A 16,855-nucleotide genomic window follows, 5' to 3' on the forward strand; every position below is an offset into this window, starting at 1 on the left:
CACCAATGCCCTGTACCCCCCCTCATCACCCTCCTGGATCGCAGTGTCATCGGAGTACTTCTGTATGTGGCATGTATCCGAGTTGTGCTTAGTTATTCATTTATTTCAGGCAAGGCAAGGAAAAACAAAACAAGAAACAAACAAAAGACAACAACAAACAGAATAATTAAATGAGTAAATAATAAGCAAAGATCATAACTCAACAATACAATTCTGCCTGAAAGGGAGTGGGAAGAAGAAAACGTATGTAATCCCACCCCAGTTCCTGATTCAGAGATCAAACCACTGAGCTTCACTGCTACTTCAAAGGTTCAATGATAACCATACCATAATTGCATTATGATGGCGTCACCATGGGCAACAATGAAATTATCACATTGCAGTTTCAATTCCACACAACAATGTAAGGAAGGCAAGATATACACTCTGTGTCCAAGACAGTGGCGCAGTGCGCGGACGACCGACGCTCATTGCGGGGGCCGTGGGAGGGACACCCCCACCTGGGGGAGTCCGGGGGGCCTCCCGCGGGAAATGTTTTAGAAAATGGGGTTGTTTTCCTGCATTCTGAGGACAAAATCTTCAGTTCAGTTTACCTACAAAAATACACTAAAGTCACCAGTTCAAGCTGAACTCTCTTTATTTCTGTCCTACTTTATGCAGGAATGAATGTGAGATTCAACCATTGAAAACTTGCATTGACTCTGTGAAGATACAGTCATACAAAATATTACTCAATGTTTACTCGTTAGTTTTACTTAGACTAGAAGACATTTTAACTTTGACCACCACCAACACCATTGGTATGACATAGTTTATTTTATTTAATTTTTTTAATTCAACATGATTTTTCATTTCAATTTAAAAAGGTATGAAAGATATTAAGCGAGGTGAAAACACATTTATATGCATCACTGGTTATTCCTGCCGGTCATAGAGATCAAAAGTCTAAGACCACCAACAAGTATTGATAATATCTTTCATTGACCTTCTGATCGGTCTGTCACCACTCCTCCCCCCTCTCAGCATTCACCATTTGTTTATTAATGAGGACTTTAACGCAAACTCTACTATAAAACACTGGATTCGTTTGATCGATGGTCCTAGCCTTGTTGTACACAAATTCGCGGGTTCAGTTTGTAAAAAAACAATATTCTGTTTTTCATTGGACGAGAGGAGGTCATGACCCGAGTGCATATTTAAAGATCGGGAGCGTTCAGGTCACTTCGGCTATTTCCATCGGCATGCGGAAATAGCGGCGCTAGCGCTGCTCGCTAGCGGAAATAGCGAGCGAAAAAGTTTTAAGTTTTAGCCTTTTTTCCGTAAAAATAAGAACGCCACTGTGGCTACACAGTCTAAAATCCTTGTAGCCAATCTGGAATTTACTTTGCCTATGGCGAAGAGGCGAATGGTTAGCGCAAGCCCAGCCAACAATGGTAATGTACAGCACAGTACAATATACCAACAATGGTAATGGACAAATGCCAACAACAGTAATTAACAAATACCAACGATGATCAAGAAACACTGAGCACATGTTAACAAACAGAACAGCAGTTTGAGTTAACGACCCTCATCTCTATACTTTGACCAGAGACGGTGTTTATATGACAGTTTGAATTGATTAGTACTTTGGCATTTCTTGTGTTGTGAGTCCAGCTTGTTCCAGAGTTTCACTTCGCACACGGACACACAAAAACGTTTACGCGTGGTTTGAGCTCTCGGCAATGAAAAATATCCAAAACCTCTCAAGTTATGAGCCCTGACTGGAGTTATAAAAAATCGTTGGTGGTTTGGTGGTAATAATTTGTTGAATGCTTTATATAAAACTATTGATGTATTATATGGTACAAGATCATGAAATCTTAGCAACTTTGACTGCGTAAACAGGTTATGAGTATGTTCAAGAAAACCAACTTTGTGAATGATCCGCACTGCTCTTTTCTGTAGTATGATCAGAGGATTTATTGTGTTCTGGTAAGTATTTCCCCAAACTTCAACACAATATGTAAAGTATGGGAGGACCAAGGTGCAGTATAAAGTACGGAGTGCATTTCCATCGAGGTATAGTTTTGCTTTATTTATAATTGAGAGGGTTTTGGAGATTTTTGTTTTTATGTGTCTGACATGGGGTTTCCATGACAATTTACTATCAATTATAATTCCTAAAAATGTATTTTCACTTACAAATTCAATTTGAGTGCCATCAAGGAGAGTCTAACATAAACACTACATAGATCACGGTAAATGAACATTCGGGGCTTTTCTCCAGAGGTTCTTAGCTGTGTCTGTGGGAGAGCCCAGTGCTGTATTCTCATCAACTTGTAAACTGCGAAGTTCTTCAGAAAAACTTGTTTGGACTATAATTTGTCTCATCATTGAAGATACACCTCTCAACTGAGCTTAAAGAACTGAAGCAAAGTCCTTTCAAAGCTTCCTTATTCCATGGGTTCTTGTTATTGAGGTAAAGTAGGAGACGTAGACAATCAGAACCGAAGAGGGTTTTGTTCTGAGTCAAACTAACATAATGTACATTCTAATGAATTATTTATATTTCAGAATATATTATTACCTTGAATGGCAATTATAAGTTTAAAATCTTTGGTATATAAGTACATTTATTGTAGGTAAACTAACCACCACACTAATAATTTCATACAAAACAGTGAAGTTGTCTGTTGCTGCTACAAAGTGAGCTCATCGTCTTGCTTCATCTGTTAGACAGTGTTGTTAATACACTCTGTTATCATGTTTATCGGGATTAGTTCATATTGGAACATTTCGTTGAGCTGTTTGGAGCATTTTTTTTGTCTGTGCAGCTCAATTAGTATCGAGATGTGCCTGAGAGCTGCATTTAATCCATGACCATCTCCAATGCAAATGAGGCTCAAGTGGGCACCACAAGGACCCATTTGATCCATGTGGGCTGCTGAATGAATGACAATGTTATTATTGGATGCTGTGCACACATTATATTTCTTTATTCATGTTTCTGTGCAAAATTTTAAATAAATTGTCACACCCATTTAACTGGTAACAACAAATGTGACACAAGGGCAAGATGGCTATCCAGCAAGGACTGCTGGGAGTTGCAGCTAAACCAATGTGAAGACTGAATCCTGCGCATCTGTCTTAGTATGAAGGTTGAATTTATCCAAGGTCAGGCTCCAGGCCCAGCAGGGGAGGCATCAACAGAACACTCGCACAAGGAAGAGATGGTTCTCTGCTGCCAAAGGCTGCCTTAGTGCCTTAGGTCTCCATCAGTAGAGCCCGTGCATTTGTCATATGTTACTACCTACTTTAATGTTCAAAACCCAAGGAGTTTCTGAGAGCAATGTTAAAAGGCAATTCATTTGTGCAGTTGAGTAATATTTCTCCTATTTTCTCTTTCTCTCTCTACAGGAAAGATGAGAAGGAGTATGCACTGAAACAAATAGAAGGCACTGGAATATCAATGTCTGCCTGCAGGGAAATCGCTGTAAGTTACATTCCTGAGGTTAAATAGAAAACAACTGGACTGGTTTAGTAGATCAGTGGTCTTCAAAATGGTTTCAGGGAACTGCAAGTGTACATTCAGGGGGGGGGTTCCCCAGGAGTATATTTTATTTTCCGTATAATTCCAACTCAAGTGACATAATGACAGAATTCTTTTTGAGCAGTCTAGTTCTGTAAAAAACCGAACATCCATCACATTCTCATACATTTGTCAAGACTTGGTGCTAGACCTACAAATATCGCAAACATTGCTAATGAATCAAGTTTTGCAAGTTAGACGTTCATTCCTGTCCCACACTCCTGTCTCAAGAGATAAGTAACACATACCTCAGCTCTTTGTAACTGAACATTTATAGGAAAATACTAATTTCTATGATACTGCATACTCCTGTCCTCTGATCAGTAGTCAACATCTAACAATGACTGAATTTCTTTATTATATGTTGTATGAGAGAAAAGAAAGTATACTGCTCATCACAGTTAACAAACCTCAGTTAAAATCAAACTTATCCAAATCCATGAGAATAAGTGGAGTAATTTGTAACTATGCTCTAAATACACTATTTACATGTGTACAAATACACACAAAATACTATTTGAAATGTAAAGATTTTCTTCCTGTTGATGCGTGATTTGAAAATATAAAGCTGTGTACTATAAACTAGTGATTCTTCCCTAAGTTTTAAGGTATGAAATATTTTTTTTAATGATGAGTAAATCTATTAGGACAAGAATTTTCAAAAGCCCATTTACCCATAGACCAATGAGGAATCAGTTAACAGTGAACCCACCAACAGCAGCATCATGCCACCCCAGGGTAAAGTTTTAGCTAACTAATCAATATTTCAGGTAACACACTGTAACACGTAACACAGGAGAGTCCCCATTCAAATTTGAATTTTAAGATTGTTTTTCAGCATGGACCACTCTATCCTTAGCCTATTGAAACTTGGTTCTTAAATATCAGTGTTTTAACAAATATCAGTTACATTTCTCTAAAAAGATGTCTTTAAAAACATACATTTATACACACACATATATATACACACACACAGTATATACTGTATATATGTATGTAAGTATGTATGTCTGTTGGTGTGTGTGTATATATACAGTATATAGTACATATACTATATGAATTGTATATACAGCGCGCCCTCGTTACTCGTGGTTAATGCGTCCCAGGAACCACACACAAATAACAAATTCCGCCATAGAGCAACAAACTATTTATCTCATTATTTACGGTAATTTAAACGTTTCTGAACCCTCCCCATACTGATATTAAACCACCTTCTATCTGTATTACCTTACCCCACACTCTGATAGACTGTTTAAAGCACTTTCGTGTCTCACGGAAGTCCGAGACTCACGGAACGGAGCGTACTTCAGGATGACGTCAGCTAATAGAATGTGCGTACGGTATCATGGTATGACTACCTACTAAAAATCCGCGATGAGGTGAAGTCGCACGTGTTGATGCGCGAATGCGCGAGGGATTACTATATATTTTATTAACACACACAAAGTGCCTGTAGGCACACAACAAATGGAGAGGGGGTAGAGTGATGAGCAGCCGTGTGGTCCTGGGAGCAGTTTTTGGGGTTCAAGGGCACCTAGGCTCAGTAGGGGGAGCTGACACCTCTTCAGTTCACACTTTTCTAGTGGTCTAGGCTGGACTACAACCAACCAACCCTCTGGTCCTCAAGCCAAGACCTTGTGGACGGGCTAGGATCAGACAGTAGTTTGACACTATTATTTAAAAGATTAGCGTTAAAAGGAATCACATCTGGCCACGTGTCTTGACTTTGGTGTGCCTGCTAGAGATCCCTGCCTGCTGAAGGTGCTTTTAATGTTATAATTGGTTAAGACCTATCCTTCAAAGGCTTGTCCTGAATGTCACTTTATCACTGGGAAGCATCAACGTAGGTGGAGTGGATGGTAAAACATCCCACAGCATGGCTCTTGTCTAGAAATGAAGACTTTATTTCATTGTTTATTAAGTGTTTCTGTTGTACAAAAATTGGATCTGAACAGTTTCCCTAATCTACTGGAAAGCATGAGGTCTTATTTGCAGGTATCTAACTGTTCAGACCTCAGTAAAGGTGGCTTTATCTACTTTTCTTATCATCAGAATAGTTCCAGGTAGCTGAGAACATTGTTTGGACCACTGACAATGGTGGAATGGATTGGAGGAGCCTGTCCTTTATGTGTTAGCGTGGACACTATTTCGCATAACATCACACGTCAATAAAAACTAGCAACATTTTTAATCCTGATGCCCCCTTCGGGCATCTTTTTTCAAATTCGGTGGCTGTCAGATTGACATGAAGTTTTGGAAGAACTTTTCTTCTTTGTAACTTTTGAAGTCCAGTGTTTTTAAGTCTTACATGTCATTTCTACTCCATTGAGGTTTTTTGCAGGTATTTTTGCATCTGAACATCTTCCTGGCAACAATGTACATGCACGCAAAAACTGCTATATCAATATTTTAATGCTTTTTTTTTCTCTAAATAACTTTAACACATGGTGTCCAGAGAGTGGTAAAGTCTACATCACCGGTCTCCAGACGACAGAAGATAGGTATTCCCAGGGCATGTGTGCTGTTTTGGGACAGTGCTAACAAATAGTGCTGTTATCTACTACCTATTCAAGTAAACCGTCTTGTTTTTGCTTGATTGATGTAATAGCAGGACACTTATGATGTTGTCAAGATTATGATATTAACAATCAAAATACAGTAAAATCATTCCAAAGTACCTGGTAAAGTGTTTTTTCATGGGTCTCATTTGCTATTACTGAGTGCTTCTGGAAAATGGCACAGTTCTTTCTCTGTATCGGCACATACAAACTGTGTCGATAGAGTTCCTTCAGTGCAATGAATGAGCTGCATTTCACCAACACGTCCTAATTATAGCCGGCAGAGCACTGCTATACTTTTAATGTGTAAATTTAGACATTTACAGTGGACAGGATGTCTGCACGTCCTTCAGACAGGAGATATCTTCCTCTAAGATTGTCTTTAGTGCAGTCACCGTTACTTTTATAATATTAATCATGTAACTACATTACTATCGTACAAAAGTGTGTAACAAAGCAGGACACACTGCCCCATGTACCGGGATCCTTCACCAACCCCACATGGAGCATGGAAATACAGGTTGGTGTATGTCCTTCTCACTGTTTGGTTGTCAGGAGAGGAAGCCTGGCCTTGCTTGTTTCCTGAACTTAATAACCCGTAGAAATTGGTTTTGCTTAGAAAAATCTTTTAGACTCACCCAGAAAGAACAAAGGAGTCTTTGTGTCTTGCAAACCACCACAATTCATTTAAGGAACTGGGCAGTTCAGTAGCTGGCATTCCACATGCAGTCAACATGAAGCGAGAAGGGTGGAGAGACGTTGATTCAGTGCCAGACGGCTTTCAGTTTTGAGCAGAAAACAGCCTGCTTCCTGCTGATGTCAACCTTTACAATTTGTAGGAATATAAAGCATGAGCGAGTCAGACAGACACTATTTTAATTGTTCTGTTCATTATAAAGTAAAGCATGCTTACACAAAGTGTAGTATAATATAACATCAGATAAAATAACAAATTAGCTTTTATTAAGATAGCAGCTATTTCACACCAAACAGTGATCATTTTCTGCTTGCTTCTTCAGAAATAGTGGCAAGATTGTTTTTAGGTTATGACCGGAAGTAGAAACAGATCCCTAGACGAGGGCCAAGATCAATTCTCATTAATATAAGAAATCAATATTGGAAGTAAGACACCAAGAAAACAGAATGTGTGACCTAGCTAATTGTATTTAATTCTTTTAAATACAATTAGCTAGAGGTCATCTACACAAAGGTGACTCATCAGGATGTCAGCAGGGCCCTGGATGTGTTTGGGCTTGTTTCTCACCACTGGTACCCTCACTCAGCAGCTGATGGGACAGCAGGTTACGTAACAGCCCTCTGAGGCCTCACAGCCAGTAGACCTCTGGGACAGAAGACGCCTTTGTATGGACAACGTCAGGACAGATCGGGCCAATCCTCTCCTCGTCGGTGTGAGAGCTTGAGCTGACTTGTAGCTTCCATTTGTAATTGTGGGGTTTACAGATGTAGAGAGGGCAGGCACTACATCCCTCTCTACCATGAGTTAGTATTTGTTTGTTTTTAATTACTGAGGCTATCTATGTGAGGGGAGAATGGTTTTTGTGACTGTTTGGTGGGTCTGGATTGTGTTTTTTGTGTTTAAATCAAAAATACATTTGTGTTACTATGATCAAATATTAATCAAATGGTAGAATCCAACAGGGCTATGTATCTATATATGAGACGAATCAGTTTATATGATGTGTATCACAAAACTGATCACAGTTCAATGTGTTTTGGCATTGTATTCTTCTTCCTCTATTCCCAGTCGTGTGACATTGTTAAATTTAAGTGGAATCGTTAGATGGATGAAAGGAAATTATAACTCTTTTTTTTGTTCTGAAAAGGAATCACAGCCAAAATGGCTGCATGAAAACTAGTAAAACAATATCACAAAAGAACACACTGTATAGCTCAAATGTATCATCATTATAGAATTCCAGTATCTTAAATGTTTATCAGATAATGAGAAGTCTGGTTCTCATGAAAGTGGAAAGTTCATAATCTTAGACTACCGTAGTTCTGACAAACATATGCAAATAATCACTGTTTCAAGTTGTAGACTAATTCTTATCATCAACATTCTACCAAAACTTATTTTAAATCAAATATGCTAAATATTGCAAAGAAATTATCAGTTGTCATTTCAGAGGGTAAATTGTTGGTAAGTGTAGTTTAGTGTAGTAGCACTGTTCCACTGTTTATTTTAGAACTTAATTTCATGGAGTTTGTGTTTGCACAATAGATAATTACTGTGTTGTGACTGGGCCTTATAAGAATTTTTTAAATTAGATATACTCCATAACTTATGTTATCTGAAAGTAGAAAAGTTGGAAAACAAATTCATGGCCAACATGCAAACAAATGATGCATACAATGATTGTGCTTTTGTAACGTTGAGGTATAGCCAGTGATTATGTTTGGGTCATATCATTGGTTTTTATTTTAAAACAACATTTTTGTCGACTGCGGCAGGTCTTAGGTGATTTCTCTTTTTTATTTTTTGAGACAATATTCCCCCTGCTTAGAAAACTCCCGTTCCTCCTGGAGGACGACCTCCATCACAGAGTTCTCCCACCAGCAGGCAGCGGGTCCCGGTCTGACCCAGAACTGGCTTCGTCGAGGAACGTGAATAAATAAATGAATAAATAAGTAAATAGACTTTATGACCCATAAAGGAAGAAACAGACGAACAAATATCCAACTGTCAGCGTGTTTATCAACGCGGAGCTGTTCTACGTCAGAAAATAGCCGGTTTTAACTAATAACTCCATTCTGTGTGTACACGGGTAGACACGGGTCACACACACTGACGTCACAGCGGTTTTCGTCACACGGAGACGCCCCCCTGGATAGAAAAAAGTTTCGGTTACATCATCCACGCATCAACGCAGACCCGCCATGTTGTTCACGTGATTCCTGCTGGCAGATGCGCCGTGATTGGTTGGGCGCCGTGATCGGCTGGGCACTTTATTGGGATATGAAGTGGTGGGGAGATTCAAGGCTCTGTTCTCAGTCCTCTCCTGTTTATCATCATTTTAGAGGACCTTTCAAGGAAATTTCGTACTTGTTGTCCCTGGAAGTTATTATATGCAGATGACCCAGTTTTAATTTATGAGTCCTTGGAAGATCTGCTTAAATATTCTAACACTGGAAAACAGGGATCGAATCTAAGTCTGGGGGACATAGACAAGACCGAGCTGTAGACATGGTCGGATTATATGGGGGGGACCTGAAAGCTACCGGGTTAAATGCGGGTGACACCCTTGACTGATACCATTGGTGTACAGCAGTCTACCAACCCGCTGTAGTAGTCGCTGGACATAAATCTGGACAGTGATTAAATCTGAAAACATGACCTCATTGACGGAGATGATATTGTGTGAAACTGAATTTGAACACTGAATTCCATCATTTTACCACTATGTGACTGGGTGAAAAAAAATAACATTTTAAATCGTGTTAATTCACTATTCACGAAGTGACAGAAACTCTCAGTGGTGTATTTATCACAGTGGAGCCATTCAACCTACTGCTTCTCTGCCGCAGCTGTTCTCTCTATTACATTTGACCTTCATGAATCGAAACATTGTTCATGAACTTCATTACTGGTGAAATCATTCTTGTTTTCCCTGTTGTCACAATAGCTTTTGTTCAACTAAATGACCCAGCCATTCTCATTGCTGTCAAACAGGAAAATACTTCAGCTGTATTTGTCGAATGTGTTTTTTCAAAAGCTTGAACACGTGAAGTTTGAAGCCTGTGTTTGCTATGGATCAGATGACTTCATGTGTCGTAATGACTGTTCAAGGAATCTGATTGGCTCTTTTATCCAAAAGATCACACAATCTAGCATGCAGGTGTTTTTGTTTGTGTGTGTGTGTGTGTGTGTGTGTGTGTGTGTGTGTGTGTGTGTGTGTGTGTGTGTGTGTGTGTGTGTGTGTGTGTGTGTGTGCGTGTGTGTGTGTGTGTGTATGTGCGTGTTTGTAATGGTCTTCCAACATGATGTCTGATTAATACACAAAAGCCATTGTAAACATTGCCTCAGGAGACCTGTCTGTAAATAAAGCTAGATTCCTGTTTCTCTGTTGCCTTACTGAGGCAGCGAACATCTTTGTTCACCCTGGATAAATATGGCTTGGCATGTTTCTCACTCTGAAAACAGAGCTGCAGTGTTTGTCTCTTGCAGCGACAGGCCAAGAATTACACTTAGCAGCCTTCAGTGGATTTACTGTCCACTCTCTGCTGGCTGTTTTTCACTTGTGTGCTCTCTAATGTGTTGTGTTTGTACATAATTCCAATATCACCATGTAATCTACAGCAGTTATTACCTAATACAATTATTTTTCACCTACAAATGTCCCTACATGACTATTTGAGTTTGGTGCTATGACTTGAAGAACCAGTAGAATCCCTTGAATAACCAATAGTTGGAACCTAGTGAAACATATGAGGTGGTCCAACTCTAGTCTTACGTCTTACTTAATGCTATCTCTCTACGTATATGTCGCTATTAAAATGTTGAAACACGTTTGCTAAATGAACTAGATTTCCCTAGTTTAGCTTATGTACATAATGGACAGTGTTTTTTTATCACCAACTGTGTGTGTGTAACGTCTTCCCTGAGTTGAGCGATCCTGAAACGACTGGGAAGAGGCACTAAGTGAGGCACGCAGTTCTCCTGCCTCATGGTAGGGGGCGCTGGTGATCCCAGGGATTCTTCTTGGGACTCCTCGACTGCAGAATAAGTGACAGCGAGTTACAATCTATAGTCAGCGAGTCAAGTGCAGCCATTCATTTGTTTTTTCCGCTTTCCTTGCCTTACTATAAAAATGGAGGATTACATCTCAACTCAAATTTTTTTTCGAGGCTTTTGTTCAGAAGGAGCTGCGCATGGAATTTATTTATAAGTCAACATAACATATAAACAAACATGTATGTTACATAAAAACGTATTTTTAATCAGATGTGCTTATTTTTGTGTTAGTTTGTACGTGTAAATAATTCTGCTATGAGACTTTAAAAAAAACACTGTTGCAAATTAAATTCATAATCTACATTGTAGGTTCATGTTTTGTAAGTCTGATTATGATGAAGTCAGTGTCTCACCAGCCATGAAGCTCACCGCAGGTCACTGAACTACAAGGTATTTTTTTGTGTTCATGTGTTTGACTTTACACATGCATGTACATCTGTACATGCATGCGTGTCTCCTTAGATCACTGCTACAAAGACTAACCACCCCCCCCCCACACACACACACACTATCTGTTGCTCTCCTCACTATCTACCCCATGACCGTCAAGTGAGATGAAGCTGCCTGTATTTGTGTGCAGCAGAGACTTTGTTTGCCTCTGGTACCTTATCACCATTATAGGGAAGTGTTTCCATCAGCTTCACATACCCGTCCATGTATGGTGGTGACAACAGAGCACTGACCCGGAGCAATGTTATTTCAGACCTGAGCAGAAAAAGGACTTCTGTTCATCATTAGTAAGGATTTTTCTCACTTGGATGATACCTACCTGCAGCAGATACCAATTCCATCTGAGTGCTAAGCCTTGTGAGGTGTCACTTTGAGCAATTTTGAAACAACAATTTCTTTTTAATTCAAATTATGATTATTTACACACTACCGTATTTAAATATATGTAAAATGGGCTTCATCTCTAACATTTACAAGAGTGCAATCTTTCTTACACCAATGCAGGAGTCGTGATGATGAAACAACATTTCAGCAGTGGACCAGTCAAACTGTGCAGTCACTGTTTTATTTCTCTTGTGTGACTTCTCCACCAAAATCAAGGCAAAGAAAGGCTTCATAATAATATGAATTAATGTACTTTGTGTTTTTCAGCTTAGGTCACCACACCTACCATATAATGACTGCCTGGGCTTGCACTAGGAGGTAGTATGACTAAACCACTGTGGTTCGGTGTAAAAGAATTGAGTAAGCCACAAAAAGCCACATTATGTGTCCAAGACAGCGGCGCAGTAACGTTGAAGCTCAACTCTCTTTATTTCTGTCCTACTTTATGCAGGAATGAATGTGAGATTCAACCATTGAAAACTTGCATTCACTCTGTGAAGATACAGTCATACAAAATATTACTCAATGTTTACTTGTAAGTTTTACTCAGACTAGAAGACCGAAGGCAGGGACCATGGCGATCCGATCCCCGGCTACAGAAGCTGGCTCTTGGGACGTGGAATGTCACCTCTCTGGCAGGGAAGGAGCCTGAGCTGGTGTGTGAGGTTGAGAAGTTCCGACTAGATATAGTCGGGCTCACCTCCACACACAGTTTGGGCTCTGGTACCAGTCCTCTCCAGAGGGGTTGGACTCTCTTCCACTCTGGAGTTGCCCATGGTGAGAGACGCCGAGCAGGTGTGGGTATACTTATAGCCCCCCGGCTTGGCGCCTATACATTGGGGTTCACCCTGGTGGACGAGAGGGTAGCCTCCCTCCGCCTTCGGGTGGGGGGCCGGGTCCTGACTGTTGTTTGTGCGTATGCACCAAACAGCAGTTCAGAGTACCCACCCTTTTTGGAGTCCTTGGAGGGGGTGCTGGATAGCGCTCCCACTGGGGACTCCATCGTTCTGCTGGGGGACTTCAATGCTCACGTGGGCAATGACAGTGAGACCTGGAAGGGTGTGATTGGGAGGAATGGCCCCCCCGATCAGAACCCGAGCGGTGTTCAGTTATTGGACTTCTGTGCTTGTCACAAACTGTCCATAACGAACACCATGTTCAGACATAAGGGTGTCCATATGTGCACTTGGCACCAGGACACCCTAGGCCGCAGTTCGATGATCGACTTTGTGGTCGTGTCATCGGACTTGCGGCCGCATGTCTTGGACACTCGGGTGAAGAGAGGGGCGGAGCTGTCAACCGATCACCACCTGGTGGTGTGTTGGCTCCGATGGTGGGGGAAGATGCCGGTCCGACCTGGCAGACCCAAACGTATTGTGAGGGTCTGCTGGGAACGCCTGGCGGAATCCCCTGTCAGAAGGAGTTTCAACTCCCACCTCCGGCAGAACTTCACTCACGTTCCAGGGGAGGCGGGGGACATTGAGTCTGAGTGGACCATGTTCCGCGCCTCCATTGTCGAGGCAGCTGACCGCAGCTGCGGCCGTAAGGTGGTCGGTGCCTGTCGTGGCGGCAACCCCAGAACCCGTTGGTGGACATCAGCGGTAAGGGATGCCGTCAAGCTGAAGAAGGAGTCCTATCGGGCCTTTTTGGCCTGTGGGACTCCTGAAGCAGCTGATAGGTACCGGCAGGCCAAGCGGAATGCGGCTTTGGTGGTTGCTGAGGCAAAAACCCGGGCGTGGGAGGAGTTCGGTGAGGCCTTGGAAGACGACTTCAAGACGGCTTCGAAGAAATTCTGGTCCACCATCAGGCGTCTCGGGAGGGGGAAGCAGTGCAGCATCCACACTGTATATAGTGGGGATGGGGAGCTGCTGACCTCAACTCGGGACGTTGTGACTCGGTGGGGAGAATACTTCGAAGACCTCCTCAATCCCGCAGACATGCCTTCCCATGAGGAAGCCGAGTCTGGGTTCTCTGAGGCGGGCTCTCCTATCTCTGGGGTTGAGGTCACCGAGGTAGTTAAAAAGCTCCTCGGTGGCAGGGCCCCGGGGGTGGATGAGATCCGCCCGGAGTTCCTAAAGGCTCTGGATGTTGTGGGGCTGTCCTGGTTGACACGCCTCTGCAACATCGCGTGGACTTCGGGGACAGTGCCTCTGGATTGGCAGACTGGGGTGGTGGTCCCTCTTTTTAAGAAGGGGGACAGGAGGGTGTGCCCCAACTACAGGGGCATCACACTCCTCAGCCTCCCTGGTAAGGTCTATTCAGGGGTTCTGGAGAGGAGGGTCCGTCGGGAAGTCGAATCTCGGATTCAGGAGGAGCAGTGTGGTTTTCGTCCTGGCCGTGGAACAGTGGACCAGCTCTACACCCTCCGCAGGGTCCTTGAGGGGGCATGGGAGTTCGCCCAACCAGTCTACATGTGTTTTGTGGACTTGGAGAAGGCGTTCGACCGTGTTCCTCGGGGGGTTCTGTGGGGGGTGCTTCGGGAGTATGGGTCTGGTTTGGTCCGCATTGCCGGCAGTAAGTCGGATTCGTTTCCAGTGAGGGTTGGACTCCACCAAGGCTGCCCTTTGTCACCAATTCTGTTCATAACTTTTATGGACAGAATTTCTAGGCGCAGCCAAGGCGTTGAGGGTGTCCAGTTTGGTGGCCTCAGTATTCGTCTCTGCTTTTTGCAGATGACGTGGTGCTGTTGGCTTCATCAAGCCGTGATCTCCAACTCTCACTGGAACGGTTCGCAGCCGAGTGTGAAGCGGTTGGGATGAGAATCAGCACCTCCAAATCTGAGACCATGGTCCTCAGTCGGAAAAGGGTGGAGTGCCCTCTCCAGGTTGGGGATGAGATCCTGCCCCAAGTGGAGGAGTTCAAGTATCTCGGGGTCTCGTTCACGAGTGAGGGTATGATGGAACGGGAGATCGACAGGCGGATCGGTGCAGCGTCTGCAGTGATGCGGACTCTGTATCGGTCCGTCGTGGTGAAGAAGGAGCTGAGCCGAAAGGCAAAGCTCTCGATTTGCCGGTCGATCTACATTCCTACCCTCACCTATGGTCACGAGCTGTGGGTCGTGACCGAAAGAACGAGATCCCGGATACAAGCGGCCGAAATGAGTTTCCTCCACAGGGTGTCCGGCCTCTCCCTTAGAGATAGGGTGAGGAGTTCGGTCATCCGGGAGGGACTCAGAGTCGAGCCGCTGCTCCTCCACATCTAGAGGAGCCAGATGAGGTGGCTCGGGCATCTGGTTAGGATGCCTCCTGGACACCTCCCTGGTGAGGTGTTCCGGGCACGTCCTACCGGGAGTAGGCCCCGGGGACGACCCAGGACACGCTGGAGAGACTATGTCTCCCGGCTGGCCTGGGAACGCCTTGGGATTCTCCCGGAGGAGCTGGATGAAGTGGCTAGGGAGAGGGAAGTCTGGGCTTCCCTGCTTAAGCTGCTGCCCCCGCGACCCGACCTCGGATAAGCGGAAGAGAATGGATGGATGGATGGATAGAAAACATTTCAACTTTGACTTAGACACTTTGATTTCAATAATTTTGATTCTTGGCAAGATATGAGACGTAGCACAAACTATAAGTCTGAATGTCAATTTGACTTTGACAGATCTATGGGAAGATCATCCTCTTCCTCTGTAGAATCTTCCTCCTTGGATCCCCCCCCCACCACCACCACCACCAACACCATTGGTATGCCATAGTTTAGTCTTTTTTTTTTTTTTTTAATTTGATAATGTGATTTTTTGTTTCAATTTAAAAAGGCATATAAAACATCAAGCGAGGTGAAAACACATTTACATCATCGCTGGTTATTCCTGCTGGTCATAGGGATCACAAGTCTAAGACTACAAACAAATATTGATAATATCTTTCATTGACCTTCTGATCGGTTCCGTCTCCACTCCTCCCCACTCTCAGCATTCACCATTTGTTGTTCAATTGGAATTTTAACGCAAAATCTACTATAAAACACTCGATTCTCATTTTCTTTCGATCGATCGTCCTCACCTTGTCATATACCAATTCGCAGGTTTAGTTTGAAAAAATAGAATCCTGGGGTTTTTTTATTGGACGAGAGGCGGTCATGACCTGAGTACATATTTAATGATCGGGAGCATTCGGGTCACTTCGGCTATTTCCGTCGGCATGCCTAGCGAGAAAAAAAGTTTGTTTTCTTATGTTATCGCTCGGCTATTTTCGCGAGTCCTAAAGAGTTGTAAGTTTTAGCCTTTTTTTCCCTAAAAATAATAACTCCACTGTGGCTACACAGGCTAAAAACCTTGTAGCCATATGGAATTTACTTCGCCTATGGTGTAGTGGCGATCGGCTAGAGCAAGCCTAGACTGCTTATGGCTTCAAGGGTTTTGTTCTTGTTTGAATGACGTGTGATGGAGCCACAGGTTTATTGTGAGCCTCTCCCCGTGTAAATGACCAGTGTTGCTACAGAAAAGAATTTAATGTAATTAGAGAGAGTCAAAGAAGTTCTGACTGGTGTATCCAGTTGTTAAGTGTAAAAGTTCATCTCACTGTCGACACCAAGATCCGCCGCACACAAATTTAATCAAAATCGATTAAGTTTTGAAATATCTTGGGGACAGAATTAAGAGAATGTCATGACAGCACCATCCTTTGTTCTTCACAGTGGTCTTTAAAATGTTTTAACAGTGACCAGAGGCAACAATGATCATTTGTGCATTGAGGCAATAAAGTAATTGATTGGTGAACCTTGTGTGTTGACTGGTTTTGGCAGTCTCTCATACTTGTTAAATGAGTATTTATTTATGAAATTTAAACACGCACACACACACACACACACACACACACACACACACACATACACACACATACACACACACACACACACACACACACATACACACACATACACACACACACACACACACACACACACACACACACACACACACACACACACACACACACACACACACACACACTCAAAACAACATGTGTCTAATCAGTGAAAAGGCTGCAGTGGCCTTCTGCTAATCTTGTAAAAGTGAGAAAACAAATGAGAAGAAAACAGTGTGGGCAGCAGATTCCAGAGCGTATCAGAGAGGGAAAAGAAGGATGTGGGAGCAGTGGGAACAGTGGGTTAGGGTTTCCAGAACGATCAGGCGACACACTT

General features: G+C 42.7%; 1 protein-coding gene across 5 annotated transcripts in view; it reads left to right on the top strand.

Moving 5' to 3' along the window:
• Window positions 1-16,855, top strand: part of cdk19 (cyclin dependent kinase 19) — a 64,801-nt gene that overhangs the window by 4,048 nt on the left and 43,898 nt on the right. For all 5 annotated transcript variants that reach the window (XR_011038948.1, XR_011038946.1, XR_011038945.1 and 2 more), the window contains exon 2: window positions 3,400-3,475. Coding sequence is in view for 1 of the 5 variants with exons in the window: in XM_068342729.1 (XP_068198830.1) it covers window positions 3,400-3,475 (76 nt within the window). In the remaining 4 variants the exon portion in view is untranslated. The remainder of the gene's footprint in view (window positions 1-3,399; window positions 3,476-16,855) is intronic.

Source organism: Antennarius striatus, chromosome 19, assembly GCF_040054535.1.
Source record: "Antennarius striatus isolate MH-2024 chromosome 19, ASM4005453v1, whole genome shotgun sequence".
Classification (NCBI taxonomy): domain Eukaryota; kingdom Metazoa; phylum Chordata; class Actinopteri; order Lophiiformes; family Antennariidae; genus Antennarius; species Antennarius striatus.